This window comes from Aquarana catesbeiana, linkage group LG03 (genome assembly GCF_042186555.1).
Source record: "Aquarana catesbeiana isolate 2022-GZ linkage group LG03, ASM4218655v1, whole genome shotgun sequence".
NCBI lineage: Eukaryota > Metazoa > Chordata > Amphibia > Anura > Ranidae > Aquarana > Aquarana catesbeiana.
In genome coordinates, this window is record NC_133326.1 from 568,824,551 (window position 1) to 568,844,269 (window position 19,719).

General features: G+C 40.9%; 1 protein-coding gene across 1 annotated transcript in view; it reads left to right on the forward strand.

The window, feature by feature from the left end:
* Positions 1 to 19,719, forward strand: part of KDM7A (lysine demethylase 7A) — a gene marked incomplete in the record, with an annotated part of 99,805 nt that overhangs the window by 9,948 nt on the left and 70,138 nt on the right. Inside the window, 2 exon segments of the mRNA XM_073621856.1 lie at positions 18,513 to 18,630; positions 18,800 to 18,960. Of these exon segments, the coding sequence (XP_073477957.1) occupies positions 18,513 to 18,630; positions 18,800 to 18,960 (279 nt within the window).

Here is a 19,719-nt window from a genome sequence, read left to right on the forward strand (position 1 = left end):
GCAGCGCTGATCAGTGTATTCTGATAGTGGAGGAGTAGTCCCTGCTCTCAGAATACTATAGTGCAGCGGGGATCATAACTTCATCCACCCTGCTTTTGTAAACCCGTTATGTTTATTTTGATCAGCTGGCTGATCAAAAAAAAAAATCCATCTATGGCCAGCTTTGCTCTTTGTTCTTGTGCCATTATTACTGAATGTGACAGAAAATACAAACATTTGAGTTGTCATTGGAACAGAAATTGAGGGGAAATATTCCAGCAGGGACACTCACTTTCTCACTTTGGAGAGATTTCCTCCTTGCTTCTTCTTGCTTTTATAGGGCAAAGTGTGGGGATATCTCTCCTATAAGGCCCGCTGGAGTCCACCTGCTCAGTCTGCTCCGCTTATGCAAAGAGGACACAGACGCAGCCCCGCTCTTCGCTATGACCCCTTTCACACTGGGGTGTTTTGCAGGCGCTACGGCGCTAAAAATAGCGCATGCAAAGTACCCTGAAAGAGCCACTTCTGTCTCTTCAGTGTGAAAGCCGAGGGCTTTCACACTGGAGCGATGCGCTGGCAGGATGGTAAAAAAAGTCCTGCTAGCAGCGTCTTTGGAGCGGTGAAGGAGCGGTGTGTATACCGCTCCTGCCCATTGAAATCAATGGGGCAGCAGCGCTTTGCGGGTTGGTTTTAACCCTTTTTCGGCCGCTAGCGGGGGGGGGTTAAAGGCGCCCCTCTAGCGGCCGAATACCCCCGCAAATACGACAGTAAAGTGCCGCTAAAAATAGCGGCGCTTTTACAGCCGCCGATGCCCCAGTGTGAAAGGAGCCTATGAGTAGTTAGATGTAAACGAGCCGTCTGTTTACACCTGACTGCCATTCAGTCTGATCCGCTAGATGGTTGGGGGTACGGTTCCCCATCCGTCTGTTTATCAGATGTTGACAGGTATCAACAAGCACACATCCGTTGACACCCGCCACTCCATCGAGGAGAATGGAGGGTCTGATCAATCCGCCTATGTGAAAGGTTCCTAAGATGACATGCAGCTATGTCCCCTCTCGCCGCCTGTAAGAACAATCAAGCAGCTGAACGGCTGCTATGATCATTCTTGTGGTGTAGGGAATCGCTGGCTCTAAAAGACAATATCTGAATGATGCCTGTAGCTGCAGGCATTATTCAGATATCCCCACCCAGTCAAGGACATCATGATGGCGGGCGGGAAGGAAGTGGTTGTAGAGTGATTGTAATGTCTCGTTTGAAAAAGAAAATGAACAAACATGTTATACTTACCTCTTCTGCGCAGTTGGTTTTGCACAGAGCAGCTCTTCTGGGGTCCCGCTTTGCTGTTCCTGGCCCCTTGCTACTGTCGAGTGACCCCACAGTCAGCAGCTTGCAATGGAGGCACTGGAGCAGAGTCACAGCTCCATGTGTGCATTCAGACACAGTGCTCTGACCCAGCCCCGCCCCTCTCTCCCCGATTGGCTGGCTGACTTTGACAGCAGCAGGAGCCAATGGCGCCGCTGCTTTGTCTCAGCCAATCAGGAGGTATGTCCCAGACGGCTTAGGCATTCACGGACATCGCTGGAGAGAGATGGGGCTCAGGTAAGTATGAGAGGGGCTGCTACACACAGAAGGTTTTTTATCTTGATGCATAGAATTCATCAAGATAATCCTTCTTCCTTTACAACTCCTTTTTTAATTTGCAAGGATTTCCTCTCGCTTCCTGTTTAGCTATGGGACGGGAAGTTAAGGGAATTCTCTGCAATGGGACACAGATGGCGAAAAAAAAATCTTCAGTAGTAGTTATAACCCTCCCTTGCTCTATTCAAAAGGGGGGAAAAAAAGTTTTGTCTAGTGTGTTTGTTTTTTTTGTTTTTAGTTTTAAGCTGGCCATACATGGATTGAAATTTTGGCCGGTTCAGCAGGGACTTGCTGGATTTCAATCCATGTATGGGGTCTGGGTTGTACAGAGGTTGATCTAGCGATTAGACTGCTTTACAGCTGCTCTTTTGCCGGTCAGGATTTTACCATTTGAACACTGTACTCAGTATTTTGAAGGTGGGGAAGTCTCCCCGCTCTCAGAATACAATAGTTTGAAGCAGAGGATTATCCCATCCACCGTGTGTGTGTGTGTGTGTGTGTGTGTGGATTGGAAAATCTACTTTTTTTTTTTTTTTTTTTTTTTTTTTTTTAATTTCAACCTGCTGGTTGGACAAAAAAATGAAGTGCTTTTAGCATGCATGTTCCCAGTATGAATAATATATCTGATGCTGGGTCCACTTTAGATGTATTGCGTATAAGCTGGTTGTATACTGTACTAAAGAAAAAAGGAAAGGTGTGCTGGTTGACATCTTCAGGACTTCAGACATGTCAGTTCATGGTATGAAGCATGCTGTGGTGGCTTGTTTTTGCCTGCTAAGTAATCATTTGCCTGCAGCGGCAGACGGATGTGTCCTGCAGACACTTCAGACATGACTGGGGAATAAGAGCTTAGCGCCAGTTACTTGCTCAGCCACTGTTATTGGCAAGGTCATACAGTACTAAAATATCTACCGCTGGCATTACAGCCTGAGGAAAACCCAGATTGGGTAGTTTGACTTCATCCCATTTTAGGTTGGGGCCAGAAGAGAGCATTTAATGCAACCTCACTGGGATTGACAGATTGCTAACTCCGAGACAGAGTGGAAATTTGGGGGAACACAACTAAGCTTGTATAAAGGAACCTGTCTATTCAAAAGTCATCTTTCAGTGATAGGTGGGATCTAATGATCTAAGTCACCTGCAATTGTGTGCGCATGTGTTGTATTTTGAAAAATAATAAAAATAGCCACAGTGGTAGATTTGTTCGCACTGTATAGCATGAATGGAGGAATCTGTATAGCCAGCTTTAGTCAGTCCTTAAAGGATAACTCCACCTTCAAGACAATGTTACACCCATATTTAGGGTGTAATATGGTGCCAAGCAGTACACCATTTGACAGCATGTAGTGGATCATCTCCCCAAAGACAGCTGACACGTTTAAATTTTGCAGAGCTTGGCAAATTAAGAGAAGTATTTTTAGGATTTTTTTTTTTTTATTTTACAATGATCCTTACCTAGGTAGATAAAGCATCGCTTCGGTGCTGCATTTGTCCCCCGCCAGCTCTAACACTGAGAACTGAGCGATCAAACACCACCAATCGCTCTGGTCTCAGAGCTCCCCGAGCAGAAAGCTGGTGACAGTGGGTGACTCTGCTTCAGCCCACTGTCTGCTGAAAACGGTTCATGAGTGCAGAACGTACTGCACTCCTGGGATCCACAGGAGAAGTACAACCAAATGACCTTTGGCTGTACTTCTCCTTTTTAATAAAGAAGTCCTGTCTGTGGCACACAATTGTGTAAGAAAGAGCAACTGGTATAAAGGTTCATCTCACTGTAAAGACTTTTTGAAACCTTTAATGATTAAGAGCTTCAGAGGCAGCCAAAGCTTTTCAGCAGAGGTGAACTTTTGTACATGACCAGTCTTACATATTCAAGAATCTACCATTTGGTGAGCGGTTCTTTGTGTCGCTGTCAGAGGTAGCAGCTTAGGGCTAGAACATGGTTCACCTACACTAGACTTCAGTCACAGATTTGCTTCTGTTATGGAGGAATCGCTTCATGGTAGATCTATCGAAACTGATTTTTACTTTTTTCAGTCAAGACCAATGCAACACATGAGCATTGATTACTGCACTCGTAGTCCATTGACAAGTCCTCCAGCTCAGTAATTGAAAAAGCTTGTACCTTGGGTGCAGACAGTCTGCAGGAGCCTGGCATTGCACCTATGGTCAAGTGATCAAGGTTACAATGCTTTACAGGCTAATTTGCAGAAATAAATGCAATTTTTTTTTTTTTTTTTTTTTTGCTGCAAATGTGTGCGTGTTTTTTATTTTTTTGCAAAAGGTGGACTTTGCCTTTTAATAATGGCAGCACGCCTTGTTGGCTTGGAAATATCACCAGTAGAGTCCCCCAGAGCTGCTGAAAAAGAAAAGGGTCTTCCCCAAAAATGTAGCTGCAAGTTGGAAAACACACAATTTGTCTATTTTTTTGTATTTTGGAATGATAACAGTACACTTCACTGAAAACACCTGAACTTTTATTATTTGAAAGCGGTGTCCATATATTTTCAGCCATATGTAGTTGGTAGGTGTGATGGTCAGGTGTCTACAAAGGTTTGGCCATATAGTATATAAGAAACCCTTAATCTGTATCTGTACAGCACTTGCGTAAACTTTCACATGCAAACCAATGCACACTCCTGGGCATGGTCTGTGTCCAGGATCATATGTCTGTACACAAGTACCCTGTACAGCTATTGATTTCTATGAGCGGTTGTACACAACATCTGTGGCTCCTGGGCAGGGAAATATCAACTGAATTTTTCATCATATGGCTCCCGGCGCCCATGTGCATGAGGCCTAATAATTTTTTCTGCTGACAAAATCTGGATTTCTTATCGCTGTAAATTTATCGATGGCTGGCAACCAGGTAATGCGTTAAATTGAAGTCTGAGACAAGTTGAACAGCTGGATCAGGCCTGACTTGTAGGAACAGCTGTGCCCTTTTTATCACCAGAGTTCTATGAAAACATGTAATATGTAAGGCTGAGGTGGAAGTAATCTTAGAACAATCCCCTGGCCCCAGCTGGAGGGAAAAGAAGGAAAAAGAAAATCACGCTATTTCTCCAATGTCAGGGTAACTGCATTCAACCCCACCCAGTACTTGGCTGTGACTTTCACCTTCTCTGACGGATTTCAGAGCCGGGCCCATAAGTTCACCTTGTACGTTGTCCTCACAGCCTCTCGCCTTGAAACCGGTGGATTGTTGTTGCAAGGATCTAGGCCATGTTCTGTGCTCTGACCCCTCTGGAGAGTTGCAGGATGCGTGCTTCAGAGTGTTCAATTCAATGCTTGTTTTCTTGACCTCGGCTTTTGTATTATGTACTTAATGGCCGATGTGTATACCCTTCTGCAGAATAGAAAGATATTAAGGCTACGGCAATAAATAAATTAAAGCACTAGGCCACATGGGTTGAGTGGGCTTTTAAACCTGTCTTGGAACTTCTAAGGTGACCCTGAAATCCTATTAATATTATATCGAGCGAGTAAGTTATTATGAAAAGTCTGGATATTTTTAAATTTTTTTTTCAAAGTGGAATTTAACCCAAACATTTCCTTTTTAAAACTTCTGATCGCATCCTGCAGCAGGCTTTTCTAAATGATTGATTAACCAAATACATTTTTTTTTTTATAGTGTTCCTGCAGGTTACTGCTGTTTAAAGCTGGACTTCAGAAGCAAAAACTTTTAATCCAATCTATTTTTATATGAAATCCACTTTGTGTTCACACAATATCTTGTAACCTAGCTATTACCTTGTAAAAGTAACAGTGACATCATCACTTTGCTGTGCATAGCCTGTGCAAAGGGAAGAGCTGTGGGAGGGGCCCAACGGACCTCAAACACTACAGGCTGCCTACAGAAAGGGGCGGAGACCAGACCAGTCGTCCTGCATAACTTGAGAGCACAGCAGTGACCGGTCTTTATTACAGGAAGCTCCTGCAGTTTACAAAGTACACCAAGATTAAAGTAAGAATACATAGGCTCCTTGTATTTAGACAATATTTGCTTATCCCAGAGTTCTGCTTCAACAATAGAGCTCTTTGTACATTGACTTCTATTTTGCCATGCAGGTCAGGCCAAATCACAGGGTGTCTAAGGCACGTGCACATCAATGCAAGGTGCTTTTAAATTGTACATTCTGGAGTGAAAAACCCCTTCTGAGCTCCTGAAATTAACTTTATTTTATTTTAATTTTTTTTGAACAGCTTTCCTGACACAGAATCAAATACCTCAATCCCTTTTATTGTGTGTGTGTGTGTGTGTGTGTGTGTGTTTTTTTTTTTTTTTTCCATCAAAGTAATTAACACACAGAGCCGCCGTTTTAATGTTTTCAGCAGGCTCCTTGCTTGAGGTGTGATTAAGTCCTAGAAATCCCCTTAGTAGTTTTCTGCTCTGAGCTTGCAAAGAAAGGCAGCTAGACTCCGGGCACTTGACCTCTGGCGTACCTTGACCTGAGTTTGCCTTATCGAGTAGAGCTGCTTTAACTCAAAAAAAATAAAAAAAAATCTCTTGTTCTGAAAACTCCAGTGCAGAGTGACACAGGATTAAATTACTCTCCTTTAACTCCTAGGCGCCAGCATGTTTAAACGTTTGCAGTGGGCTGTGTGCCAAAAAAGCAGCCTGCTTGAAGAAAGGGACAAACTTTTTTTTTTTTTTTTTTTGTTAAATTATAAAATTACATGGTAAGTGGGCCCCCTCCCTCCCCACTGCCACAGTAGTCTGTTTATAGAGATAATGTGCTACTTCTTTGGCCACTGAAATGTTGTGACTGCTCTCCGCAAAACTAATTCTTTAAATCTGTACAGTTTTATTAGAAACCGCTCTGGTTTAAAGGGAAGCTAAGGGTTCATGTTTTATGGATTCTTTGTTTAGTGTCACCTTATTTTTTTGAAAATGGTATTTAAATATTTTATATATGTCCCTTACAGGAAGCATATTTCAAGGTAAGGTTCTACTGTTGCTGTGAGAGATCGGGTACAATGAAGTTGCACATGTAGCGGAATGGCTCAGAGGAGGGCTGATCTTCCCCTTCTTATTTTACTAGTAGGGATGGGATCATCTTAAAGTGAGAGTAAACTATGAGGCTCACCTACAGGTACTGTAAATATCTCTTAAATGTACACTGTTTAGGAGATATTTACTTTAGATGTTGCCGGTGATGTCACCGGCGCATGCACTTTGGAGAAACGGGCGTACACGTGCCGTTCCTTCAGACCTGTGCCGTAAATGGCGACTCCCTTGCGGGAGTGACGTCATTGCTGGCTCGGCCAATCAGATAGCCGAAGCCCACGAACCCGGAAGTGAGACTGGGTGAAGATGGAAGCACCCTCAGTGGTGACAGTGCGCTGCTGGAATACTTCGTTTTCAGATAAGTTTGTCATAATGTGCTAGTATGTGATGCCCATAGGCCGTTTTTTTTTTTTTTTTTTTTTTTTTTTTTTTTTTTTTTTGCGGTTTACTACTGCTTTAACCACTTCAGCCCTGAGCCTCTTTTTAAGATTTGTTGTTTCCAAGTTAAAATCAGGGTTTTTTTGCTTGAAAATCGCTTAGAACCCCCAAATATATTGTGTTTTTTAGTTTTTTTTTTTTTTTTGTTTTTTTTTCAGACACCCTAGAGAATAAAATGGTGGTCATTGCAATACTTTGTCACACCATATTTGCGCAGCGGTCTTACGAGCGCAATTGTTTGGGAAAAAAATACATTTTCAGTTTAAAAAAAAAAAGACAGCAATAAAGTTAGCCCAATATTTTTCTATGTTGTGAAAGATAATGTTTTGCTGAGTAAATTGATACCCAACATGTCACGCTTCAAAATTGCGCCCGCTCGTGGAATGGCGACAAACTTTGGCACTTAAATATCTCCATTGACAACGTTTAACAATTTCTACAGGCTACCAGTTTTGAGTTAGGGGAGGTCTAGTGCTAGAATTATCGCTCTTTCTCTAACAATAGCGGCGATACCTCACGTGTGGTTTGAACACCGTTTTTCAGTGTTTTCAGGACAGTGTAAAAATAAAAAATCAATGGTGAAATAAATAACTTTAGTACGTAAGTCATGCCTGCATATGAAAAACGGTGTTCAAACCACACACGTGAGGTATCGCCGCTATTGTTGGAGTGAGAGCAATAATTCTAGCACTAGACCTCTAACAATTTCTACAGGTTACCAGTTTTGAGTTCGAGGTCTCGTGCTAGAATTATTGCTCTCGCTCCAACAATAGCGGCGATACCTCACGTGTGTGGTTTGAACACCGTTTTTCATATGCGGGCATGACTTGCGTACTAAAGTTATTGATTTCACATTTTTACACTGTCCTGAAAACACTGAAAAACGGTGTTCAAACCACACATGTGAGGTATCGCCGCTATTGTTAGAGCAAGAGCAATAATTCTATCACTAGACCTCCCCTAACTCAAAACTGGTAGCCTGTAGAAATTGTTAAACGTTGCCAATGGAGATATTTAAGTGCCAAAGTTTGTCGCCATTCCACGAGCGGGTGCAATTTTGAAGCGTGACATGTTGGGTATCAATTTACTCAGCGAAAAATTCTTTCACAATATAGAAAAAAATTGTGCTAACTTTACTGTTTTATTTTTTTCTTAACTCAAAGTGTATTTTTTCCCAAACAATTTCGCTCGTAAGACCGCTGCGCAAATACGGTGTGACAAAGTATTGCAATGATTGCCATTTTATTCTCTAGGGTGTCTGGGATATATATATAATATATATATATTTTTTTTTTAATATAATTTTTTTTTATTTAGGGGTTCTAAGTAATTTTCGAGCAAAAAAACTGATGTAAACAACAAATCTCAAAAAGAGGCCCAGGGCTGAAGTGGTTAAAGCCGTATTTTACCTGCATTACAAAAAAAATTATCGGCTTATGGGCATCACATACTAGCACATTATGACAGACTTACCTGAAAACAAAGTATTCCAGCAGCGCGCTGTCACCGCTGAAGGTGCTTCCATCTTCACCCGGTCTTATTTCCAGGATCGTGGGCTTCAGCTATCTGATTGGCCGAGCCGGCACGGGTCTGAAGGAACGGCACGTGTACGCCCGTTCCTCCAAAGTGCATGCGTGGGTGACATCACCAGCAACATCTAAAGTAAATATCTCCTAAACAGTGTACATTTAAAAGATATTTACAGTACCTGTAGGTGAGCCTCATAGTTTACTCCCACTTTAAGATGATCCCATCCCTACTAGTAAAATAAGAAGGGGAAGATCAGCCCTCCTCTGAGCCATTCCGCTACATGTGCAACTTCATTGTACCCGATCTCTCACAGCAACAGTAGAACCTTACCTTGAAATATGCTTCCTGTAAGGGACATATATAAAATATTTAAATACCATTTTCAAAAAAAATAAGGTGACACTAAACAAAGAATCCATAAAACATGAACCCTTAGCTTCCCTTTAAACCAGAGCGGTTTCTAATAACTGTACAAATATAAAGAATTAGTTTTGCGGAGAGCCGTCACAACATTTCAGTGGCCAAAGAAGTAGCACATTATCTCTATAAACAGACTACTGTGGCAGTGGGGAGGGATGGGGCCCACTTACCATGTAATTTTATAATTTAACAACAAAAAAAAAAGTTTGTCCCTTTCTTCAAGCAGTGCTTTTTTGGCAAAAAACGTGACACAATAGCATCACTAAAATGTGAATAGACCCTGTCTTTGAATACCTGTTTTTGAACATCAGAAAAATTAGTTTGCTTAGGCTGAGATGATGTCACCAGTTTGCTGCAGGCAGGAGAAAACCTTTTCCTCTGTTCCTCACCCCCCACCCTCCCAGTGATCAGACTGCAACATAACTTTAGAGCAAGTCACTAAATCAGGGGCTGATCTATGTCGGATATTTCTGAACGCATCCAAGAACTTCATTTGCACCACGATTTATATGAATCTGGCATCTCAGTCCTGGAATTGGATAGTGACTCTGGATGTTGTCATCCCTCCGGAGAGATAAGAAGATGAAGGAACTGTCAGGGGGAATACTCTGATCTCCTTGAGAGGAACTAAATGCCTGGAAGTGTGTGAAGAACACTTACAGGTTACTTGGCATGTACGTGCTTACCATGAAAGCATGTATACTAGGTCCACTTTAGTCAACTGCCAGCAAAAAACAGCATGCTTTGCAAACAAAGTTGTGAATGGTCCCTGTGTTGCATTGTTTGGTCAAATTCAAATGTTAATTATGTAATTACCATAAGATTGCAACCTGAGCTTGGCAGATTATTGGAAATGAAGGTAGGTGTACTGCTGTTGACTTGTTGCATTGTACTAAGACCTATGGTCCTGATGGCAGTGGATGGTGTGAATCCTCTTGGGTCATAGAAAACTGTGAGATTTAACTATCAATAATGTGTTCTCTATTCTTTTTTCCTAGGTTCTTAGTGTGTTCTTAATTCTGCAGTGCCCCCTACTGGAAGTTGGGACAGAATAACTGCAAGCTTCCCCCACCACTGACCAGTACCTACCGGAGGGTCTTTTACTCAACTGTGGGACTGTGCTGGTGACTCCAGGCTGGTTTATCTTCACTATGAAGTGGACCAATATACACATGACCAAGAATGCTTGGACTTCTAGCACAGTATTAAAAAAAAAAAAAATGTCAATCGTACAAGGAAAATTTTAAGTAAAAGGGCATTTATCCTGTTGGCATTTAAAGGTAAACTCCAGGCAAGCAGCTGAATTCCACTATATGGGAACCAATTCCAATCTTTCAGCCAGTCTTGTGATCCAGGCACCCCTGCCAGTCAGCACATGCAGGTCCTGCCTCATAATCTCTCTGCAGACTACCTGGAAGTGGATCTGGTTTGGGACCTATACCAACCTGTGGTTGGCTGTATCGTCGCTCTGTACTCTCCTCCTGTCAGCAAGTTTCCTGAGGTAGCTGGACAGCACTAAGCAAAGCAGTACATTGGCTCGGAATGCTGCCCTCCCTCTCCTAGTCTAAGGCTGGCCATACATGGTCATTAGATTGAATTCTCTTGAGAGGGAATGGTCCTAGATGGATGAAAGCTTGGCTGGCCTCTGCTGACCTGGCTGAATTTTGATCCATCTATGGCCAGCTTAAGTGCTGCTCTGCAGGGGAGACAGATTCAAAGGAAGACTTATTCGCCAACACTAAAAAAAAAAAAATTGATCTTTCATGAATCGGTAATCTAGATTTATTTATTTTTTATTTGGATATGCCTAGAGTTGTCTTAATTCCAGTGTAATTTTGTAAGAAAAGATCCCCTTCACCTACACTGGAGGTCAGCCTTTGTTCAGGCTGAGCTAGCATTTTTGGTTCCTAATTTGGTGTGAACTGGTGATATTAGATGACGCCACAGAGAATTCTTTACTTTCACACAGATACTAGTTCACCCTCTAAGATCTGGCTTACACCCATTGTGTTGGTGCTTAAAGGGGATCTTTAAATGCAAGCCTGAGACTCTTCTTAATATTTTAGTGATTCCCTTGCTGATCATTTTGTTGCTAAACCATTCTCTTAATGGGGGAGGGATTCCTGAATGTTGCATACAATGAACATAATTTCAGTGTTGTCGAATATGTTTTGGAATTTGAGATGTTAAATATATTTCATCACTCAGTAATATTGGGTGAGCTTGACTGCCATTTTAAATGTTAAAGGACAGGCTCCTTAAAGTACATACGGACTTGCAGACCAAGTCCTGCCTGCAGACTACAGTTGTGCTCATAAGTTTACATACCCTGACAGAATTTGATTTCCTGGCCATTTTTCAGAGACTATGAATGATAACACAATTTCTTTCACTCATGGTTAGTGTTTGGCTGAAGCCATTTATTATCAATCAACTGTGTTTACTCTTTAAAAGTTGGTCAAAAGTTTACATACCCCAGTTCTTAATATCGTGTATTGCCCCCTTTAACATCAATGACAGCTTGAAGTCTTTTGTGGTATTTGTGGATGAGGCTCTTTATCTTAAATGGTAAAGCTTCCCATTCCTCTTGGCAAAAGTTCCTGTAAATTCTTGGGCTGCCTTGCATGAACTCCACATTGGAGATCTCCCCAGAGTGGCTCAATGATGTTGGGGTCAGGAGACTGAGATGGCCCCTCCAGAACCTTCACTTTATTCTGCTGTAGCCAGTGACAGGTCGACTTGGCCTTGTGTTTTGGATCATTGTCATGTTGGAATGTCCAAGTATGTCCCATGTGCAGTCTCCTGGCTGAATGAAAATGTTCCTCCAGTATTTTTTGATAACATACTGCATTCATCTTGCCATCAATTTTTGACCAAATTTCTTGTGTTTTTTGTAGCTCATACATCCCCAAAACATCAGCGTTCCACCTCTGTGTTTCACAGTAGGAACGGTGTACCTTTCATTATAGGCCTTGTTGACTCCTCTCCAAATCTAGTGTTTATGGTTGTGGCCAAAAAGCTCAATCTTGGTCTCATCACTCCAAATGACTTTGTGCCAGAAGGTTTGAGGCTTGTCTCTGTGCTGTTTGATGTATTGTAAGCGGGATACTTTGTGGCATTTGCGTAGTGATGGCTTTCTTCTGGCGACTCGACCATGCATCTTTCTTCAAGTGCCTCCTTATTGTGCATCTTGAAACGGCTACACCATATGTATCAGAGAGTCCTGTATTTCACCTGAAGTTATTGTTTTTTCTTTGCATTGTGAACAATTTTCCTGGCAGTTGTGCCTGAAATATTAGTTGGTCTACCTGACTGTGCTTTGGTTTCAATAGAACCCCTCATTTTCCACATCTTGATTAGTTTGAACACTGCTGATTGGCATTCTCAATTCCTTGGGTATCTTTTTATATCCCTTTCCTGTTTTATACAGTTAAATTACCTTTTCCTGCAGGTCCTTTGACAATTCTTTTGCTTTCCCATGACTCAGAATCCAGAAACGTCAGTCCAGCACTGGATGAAAGATGCAAGGGTCTGTCAGGAGTCCAGAAACTCATTGACCTTTTTATACACACACAAAAATTACAAGCAAACAGATCACAGGTGAGGATGGTTACCTTTTAATAGCTATTCAAACCCCTTTGTGTCAACTTGTGTGCATGTTATCAGGCCAAAATCACCAGGGTATGTAAACTTTTGATCAGGGTCATTTGGCTAGTTTTTGTTGCCATTATGATTTTAACACTAACCATGAGTGAAAAAAGTTTGAGTTATCATTCATAGTCTCTGAAAAATGGCCAAGAAATCATAAATGTTGCCTGGGTATGTAAACTTATGAGCACAACTGTAAGCCTTGCCTACTTGCTATCTGCCTGTCCAAGAATCCACTTCATTGGCTGCTGAGGCACTTTGACTGGATTTAACATTTTGATTGGCACTCTGGTTTTCTTTAAACTATTTAGCAAATAATTGTAATGTTCTATCTGAAAATGGAATTAATCCTTTCTGCACTTATATGGAAATGGTTTCATCATTGCAAAAGAACTAAGTGTATGAATCATAAAATCTATTTAAATGTGCACGTCAAAAAATTGCATAGCATTTTCACAATTTGAAGCCTGCACAAATTTTGCAAGCCTCTTTTTTTAATTATGTAACTTAATTCTCAAGGTTTTGCTGTTGTGCCCATTGGGCCCAGTAGGCAAAGAAATATCACCCCTTTTACCTGTCTTGAACCATCATTGAGTATGTGTCATCTAAGCAGCAAAATGATCAGCACTGATACCTGTTTAAATATAATAAAAGCACTTCTGCTTTTACCAGTGTTAGACAAGCCTGCTTAAAACGTTGCAGAGCAAATTTACAGATGGAGAAACTCTGCAAACTATGGAAGTCTAGCAAATAGACATAGCTGCTATTCATTGTAAGATTATTATTATTTTTTTTTTCTTAGTACCTCTCTAGTGAAAAGCAAATGGAATCATTCTACAAATACACTTTCAAGTTTGGGTAAAATGAAGCGTAAATCCCTGTAACATCTACACATTTCCCCATGTTTTATTCCTTAAAATTTCTGAAGGTACAAAAAAACCCGTCCTGCCAGAAATCTAGTGTGCATCTAAGTTCTTGTTTGAGCTGACAACTTGGAGCCTTTGCGCAGCCCGTGTAGAAAAAGCTGTCCCCTTCCAGCATGCTATGAGGAAGAACCCTTGCTCTTTGTAGAAGCAGTGGCCTCTCTGAAAAGGTCTGACACGGCCCCTGCTGAGTCCGATCTAGAGTGCTCCATTCGACCTGGAGCATGAGCTTTTCTCAAAAGGGCCCAAAAGGCACTTCTGTCATTGAAATTGGACTGTTCTCCACTTTATATGTAGATTTTGCAGGATAGAGTTCACTTTTTTTTTTTTTTAAAGTATTTTTACCTGTGTATTTCCTGCAAGACTTTCTGACTTCTACAAAGGTCCGGCCCAGTTGAGCATAGTTTAGTCACTGTCCAGTTCAGAATTGAAGCAAACAACTTGGTGCTTTGACCATGCATGGTATTGTTCCTCTCCACAGCCATAATTTTGTCTGCTTGTGTCTGCCAAGATGAAGCTTATTGTTTGTTTGCAGCTATCTAATTGTCTCTAGGGTTCACTTGCATCTCATCAGTGATACAATTGTTTAACAAGAAAGATCTTAGCCTGAGATCAAACCAGTTCAAATTGTGGATTCTCTGTTTCTTTGTGGTACTGAAAATACCATTTTTCTGGACTTTCATGACCCAGACATACAATTGGGCTACATTCACACCGGTGATTTCTGCTTCGGCTCTGAGTAGCTATAGATGTGGTCGGCATCCCTGTTCACAATGACAGATCGCAGGGGGCTGCAGCTATAAGCTACTTTCCGCACACCCAGCGCTTACCTTCTGTGATTGCTGCAGCAATGATCACCGCAGACCACTGCAAATACCTGCGTGTGCTGGAGACCTGTCACAGTGAATTGGGCCGGTGGATTCCTGCCACTACAGTTCACATCGGCCTAAATCACGATGTGTATGTAGCCTTGCTGTCACAGGTGACATTTGCGTGCTTATACTAGCTGTATTCAAAAATACATTTTGATGTTTCTCTGATGACCCCATTATTTGAATAAATTGGTGATCTTGTATTTATGCCTGGAGTTTGTTTGAAGAAAACCTGTTATCAAAGAATTACAAGGGGCTGCGTTGCTGACCATGGTGCTAGTTGCCTAGGTGACCAGCTGCCTTTCGAACCTTTGAGCAACAGACCCGGAAAGCATATACAATCAGAAAAGTCAGAAAATAGTCTGAAGTCCTGGCATACTTGTTCTAAATCATTGATTCCAATTATTGAATTAAGAGGACCTGCATGATGGCCAAGGAGAGTTCATTAATGGCCATCTATATGTAGGTCAGCCTTTGCATGTGATGGATAGATCACCCTGTGTTGCCTAAGATCTTTCATGTTATTGCTCTGGTATTCTTTCACTGTGAAGCATTGCCTCATCTTGTTTCCAACGCCATCTTTCTTCATTGTCTCTGTGTCAGAAGATGCTGATTCCAGATTGTCCGTAACCGCCTTACAGATGGGGCTAATGAGCATTAGGCACAGCTGCCACCAAAATGGCTAACACAGATGTGCCGAATGTTAAATCTTGGCCAAGCGCTCATCGTTTTGGTCACTAGCCAAGTTAGGAGTTGCTTTCTCAACATCTGTGTGGTGTTCACCATAAGGCCTGTCTCCAATTATCACTTGACCTTGTAGTTTCCAATCTCTTAACATTTTTTTTTTCCCAAGTAATGTATGAATACTAAAAAACAAAGCAACTCGGAGGTCTGTTAGAAGTGCCGCTAGGGGCCTGACAAAATGCCAATGTGTTTTAAAGCTGAACTCCAGCCTAGCAGCTAAATACACAGTTAAAATGCATTAAGAGGACTTGTCTTACCTGCCCAAGAATGTTTTATTCCATCTATCCAGTCTTAAGATTTACACAGCCCTACAATGGGGTGTAGGCAGCCAGGTGATCTGATTTTCTCTGCTGCTAAGCACAACTATACCTGTGTCCTGCCCCCAGCCTGTGATTTGATATTGGATCAGCAATGGACTGATGATACTCAACTCTGCTGTCTCTTATCAGCACATGTGAATGCAGCACACCTTATTGGCTCCAAGTCTGAGTGCTGCTGCACAGAGAATGCGAGGCTGAAATCGGTTCAATTCAACATCTATACTAGTTGTATTCATAAACATACAGTATGAATGAACTGTAATCATTATCTGCCTGGACTTCAGCTTTACAGACCTGGCATGATCATCGTTCAGCAGGAGGGGGGTCAGATTGAAGTGAAAACGCCTGATCCACATACTTGTTCCAGGTTAGTACCTCCAGAGGCAGGTAAGGTCAGTGCACCAGAAGAAAAGCGTAGTGATGTCCTCCTACATTAAGTTTCTTTAGTGCTGACTGATGAGATAAAATACACTAAGGAAGTCATATTTTGGTTATCCTTCTTTCAGTCTAATCATCCAGTTTATCAATTTTGCATATTTGTGGTCATTTGACACTTCTATTGTTAATCTGAAAAACGTTCTTGGATCTAATATGAAGTGATATTTTGAAATTACAAAGTATATTAAATTTTATGGATCAGTTACACCTGTGAATCTATGTTCTTTTGTATTTATTTATTTTTTTTTTTAAATCTGAATGACCTCTTGGTTACTCATATCTGTTTACCTTCAGCAAGAACTGTGTGTATGTTGTATTTTAAAGGGAATGTATAGTTGCGGGAGTTTAAAAAAAAACTGTTGTAAGATCTCAATAGCTCCAGCTTTTAATTACACATGTGAATAAGTCAAGAGTGTCTCCTCTCCTCTTCTACCCTGTTCAGGAGGGGCTGTGCCAGTTTTAATTAGGAGAGTCAGAGATTGTATGAAGACCTATTTAAGAATGGGCACTATTACATTTTTACTTGGAAAAACAAAGATTTTATATTAAAAAAAAAGCTAAAAATGTATAAAGTTTAAAAATCTAATTGCTGCCATACTATGATAGCTTCCCTTTAAAAGGGCAAAGTTTCTTTTCTGTTCTCCAACGGGTCAGACTGTGTGTTGCATGCTTTCTTGTATATTATGTTCAGGTTAACATCCATTATTTTCAGTTGCCAAGTGCACCATTATGTCATGAATGCTGTATTGCCTATTATAAGTTCTACCCTTGCTTTCCTCATTTTGTACTGTAACACCTCATCAAGTTAGGAATGGCATGCACCATTACCCAAGCAGTTCTCTTGTCTGCTCGATTAGACTGCATGTATAGAGTTTGTTTTAATAGTCTGCCTTATTCCTTTGAAACTGGATATACCAGAGGTGAATGGAGCAATATAGAAATCAGGAGCCAGTCTAGATCGATCGGCAAGAAGACATCAAACCCCCACCACCACCACCACCACCACCTTCAGTTCCTCTGTTTGTGTGGTTTTTGAGTTCCTTTTCTATGTGTTTCTATGAATCCTTCACTAAGGGACTAGTGACACCACATGCATCATTGTGGATTCTTCATAAAAGATGGAATCAAATGTGGAGACTGCACTCGAGAGATAGCGAATTTTGCTCAAAAATGAGCCTCACCTGTCTTATTGGGACGGGCAAATCTGGCAGCATTGTCCCTGCATGGTCCTGACAGCACTACAGTCCCAATTGGGGATCCATCTGAGATCAGTCCAGCAGAGATGTTCTGAGCTTGGCAGATTGTATGGTTTCCTCCTCTAACAACCTTTTATTGAGATGTCACACACACTCAAAATTCAATTGCTAGCTACATGGTGGGAGACAGTGGATTGCCTTATACTGCGCTGGACTGTCCCAAGTGGTGGGACTGTGCTGGAATAACCACTTGGTGTAGTCCTTCCACATCTGGTGTGAACCAGCCCTTAAATTCTGACTCCACTGACAAAAAAAATATTTTAGTAACTTACTACATAATAACATTATTTGAGATATCACTGCAGAGTACACAGAACAGCACTGGAATTCTGGCAGGTTGGATGGGTATTTTCGTACTTCTCAAAAAGATATAAGAAAACATTTTCAGTGAACTTTTGGTTTATTGAACAGATCAAAAAGGAGCAAATAAGATATTGATGGGTTTTCCATATTTCTTCGCTCCTAAATCCTGATAGCCATGTATTGGATTGATCACTTTAGATTTAATTAGGCAATTTTTAAAACTATTTTAATTCAAAGGGAAGGTTCTCCCCTTTTGCTAGGCATACTTTATGTTGATTATCAGCTGGTGGCTTAAATTTTTAACTTAAGCAGAGTTCTGCCTTGGGGAAAAAAAATAAGTCAGCAGCTACAGATACTTTAGCTGCTAACTTTTACTATATGGACACTTGCCTGTCCAGGGAGCCCGCGATCTCGTCACCCCAGCGGTGGAGGAAGGATGAGGGGGCTGTAATTTTGAGAGAATGGGCCAGTCTTCCGGAAGTGGGGAAGGGGACCTGTCAAAAAGCAATTAAGCGGAAGTTCCATTTTTGGGTGTGAACTACGCTTTAATGTCTACTGATGTTTTTGTCCTTACTATTTGTACTACTCCTTTTTTATTGATTTAATATAAAGATTCTGGGGAAATGTGATACATTACCCTTAAATTTCACAAAATATTTGTATCTCTTAAGATTTGCTGTCCCTGTGCTGGACTCTGTCAGTTGTTTTCTTTTTGTCCACCTAGAAACTTTGAAATCCTCTTTTGAAGAACGCTTTATCTGTGACTGTACCAGTTTAATATATAGGGATAGTTGTGCTGGAAACCTCTCGGGAGCAGTGAGGTTGTTTTTTCTTTCCTGGTTCAGAAATGTGTCTTTCAGTTAAGATGATTACTTTGCATTTTCCCCACTCAAGTGCCAAGAGTATGGGGGGGGGTTGAGTTCCTTCCGATGTTTTTTGCCCATTCTCTACAGTCATTAACGTATTCTTTTTTTTTTATCTCTCTTTAGTGAAGAAGAGGAGGAACTGGCATAGACACGACTATACAGAGCCCGATGATGGGACAAAGCCAGTTCAAGCCGGAACAAGAACCTTTGTACAACAGCTGCGAGCGCGGTCCTTTCCAAGGTTCGTGTCTTTCTCTTATTGAGTGTATGTGCCATCAGATCCTTTCCGCTGGAAATGAATCTGAGAATTTGGTCATTAGAAACCACTAGATTTCTTGCAGGAAGAAATTTGGTATGTCAGCATACCAATTTTTTTTTTTTTTTTTTTTAATTTTTTTTTTTTTTTGTAGCGCCGACGAGATTATTTTGCGGATGAATGGCAGCCAACTGACACAGAGGTACCTGGAGAAACATGGATTCAACCTTCCAATTATGGTGCCGCAGTTAGATGATCTGGGCCTCAGACTGCCGCCTCCAACTTTTTCTGTAATGGACGTAGAACGCTATGTTGGTAAGATGACGCTTCTGTTTTAGTAGAGCTTGGTATCCTTTCCCATGCTCGTGTTTAATCTTGGTCTGCTACCCATGATCCATACCACTTGCCTTTTGAGGATAGCCATGGCCTTAAAGTCCAACTCCAAGTTAAACAGAGAGCTTTGATCATGTGGTCTTGTAATGCATGGGTTTTTTTTTTTCTTTCTACAGTGGATGTCTGTCCTAAGGCCCAATTTACACCTTAGTATTTTGTTGCTCGAAGCTCCAAAACCAGAAGGCGAAAAAAAATCAATTCTCTATGGTTCGCATCTCCACTCCAAGTCACCTGAAGCTCAAAGTTCTGAAGCTTTTTTGCAGCTCAAATCGGGCAGATTTAAACATTTTTGCCTCGTTTTTATTCTTGCAGAATAGAAACACGCCATTTGCGCGGCGTTTTTTTTTTTTTTGGGGTTTTTTTTTTAGATTTTCTACCCAAATAAATTGTAAAATATAAATTTAATATAAAATAAAAACATAAATGACTAAAATTCATCATAAATAAATATGTAATAATACATAAAAAGAAATAACCCCCAACCTTAATATTATATTATTAATGATATTATTGATAATAAAATAAACACCCAAACAAAAAATAAACTAATATATATTTTGTTAGGGTGTTTTTATTTTAGTTTTTTTTTTTTTTAGAGGTAGGGGTTAATTATTACGCACTATTCATTTATTGAATTATTTATGATTTTTATTTGTGTATTTTTTAAATCCTATGTATTCA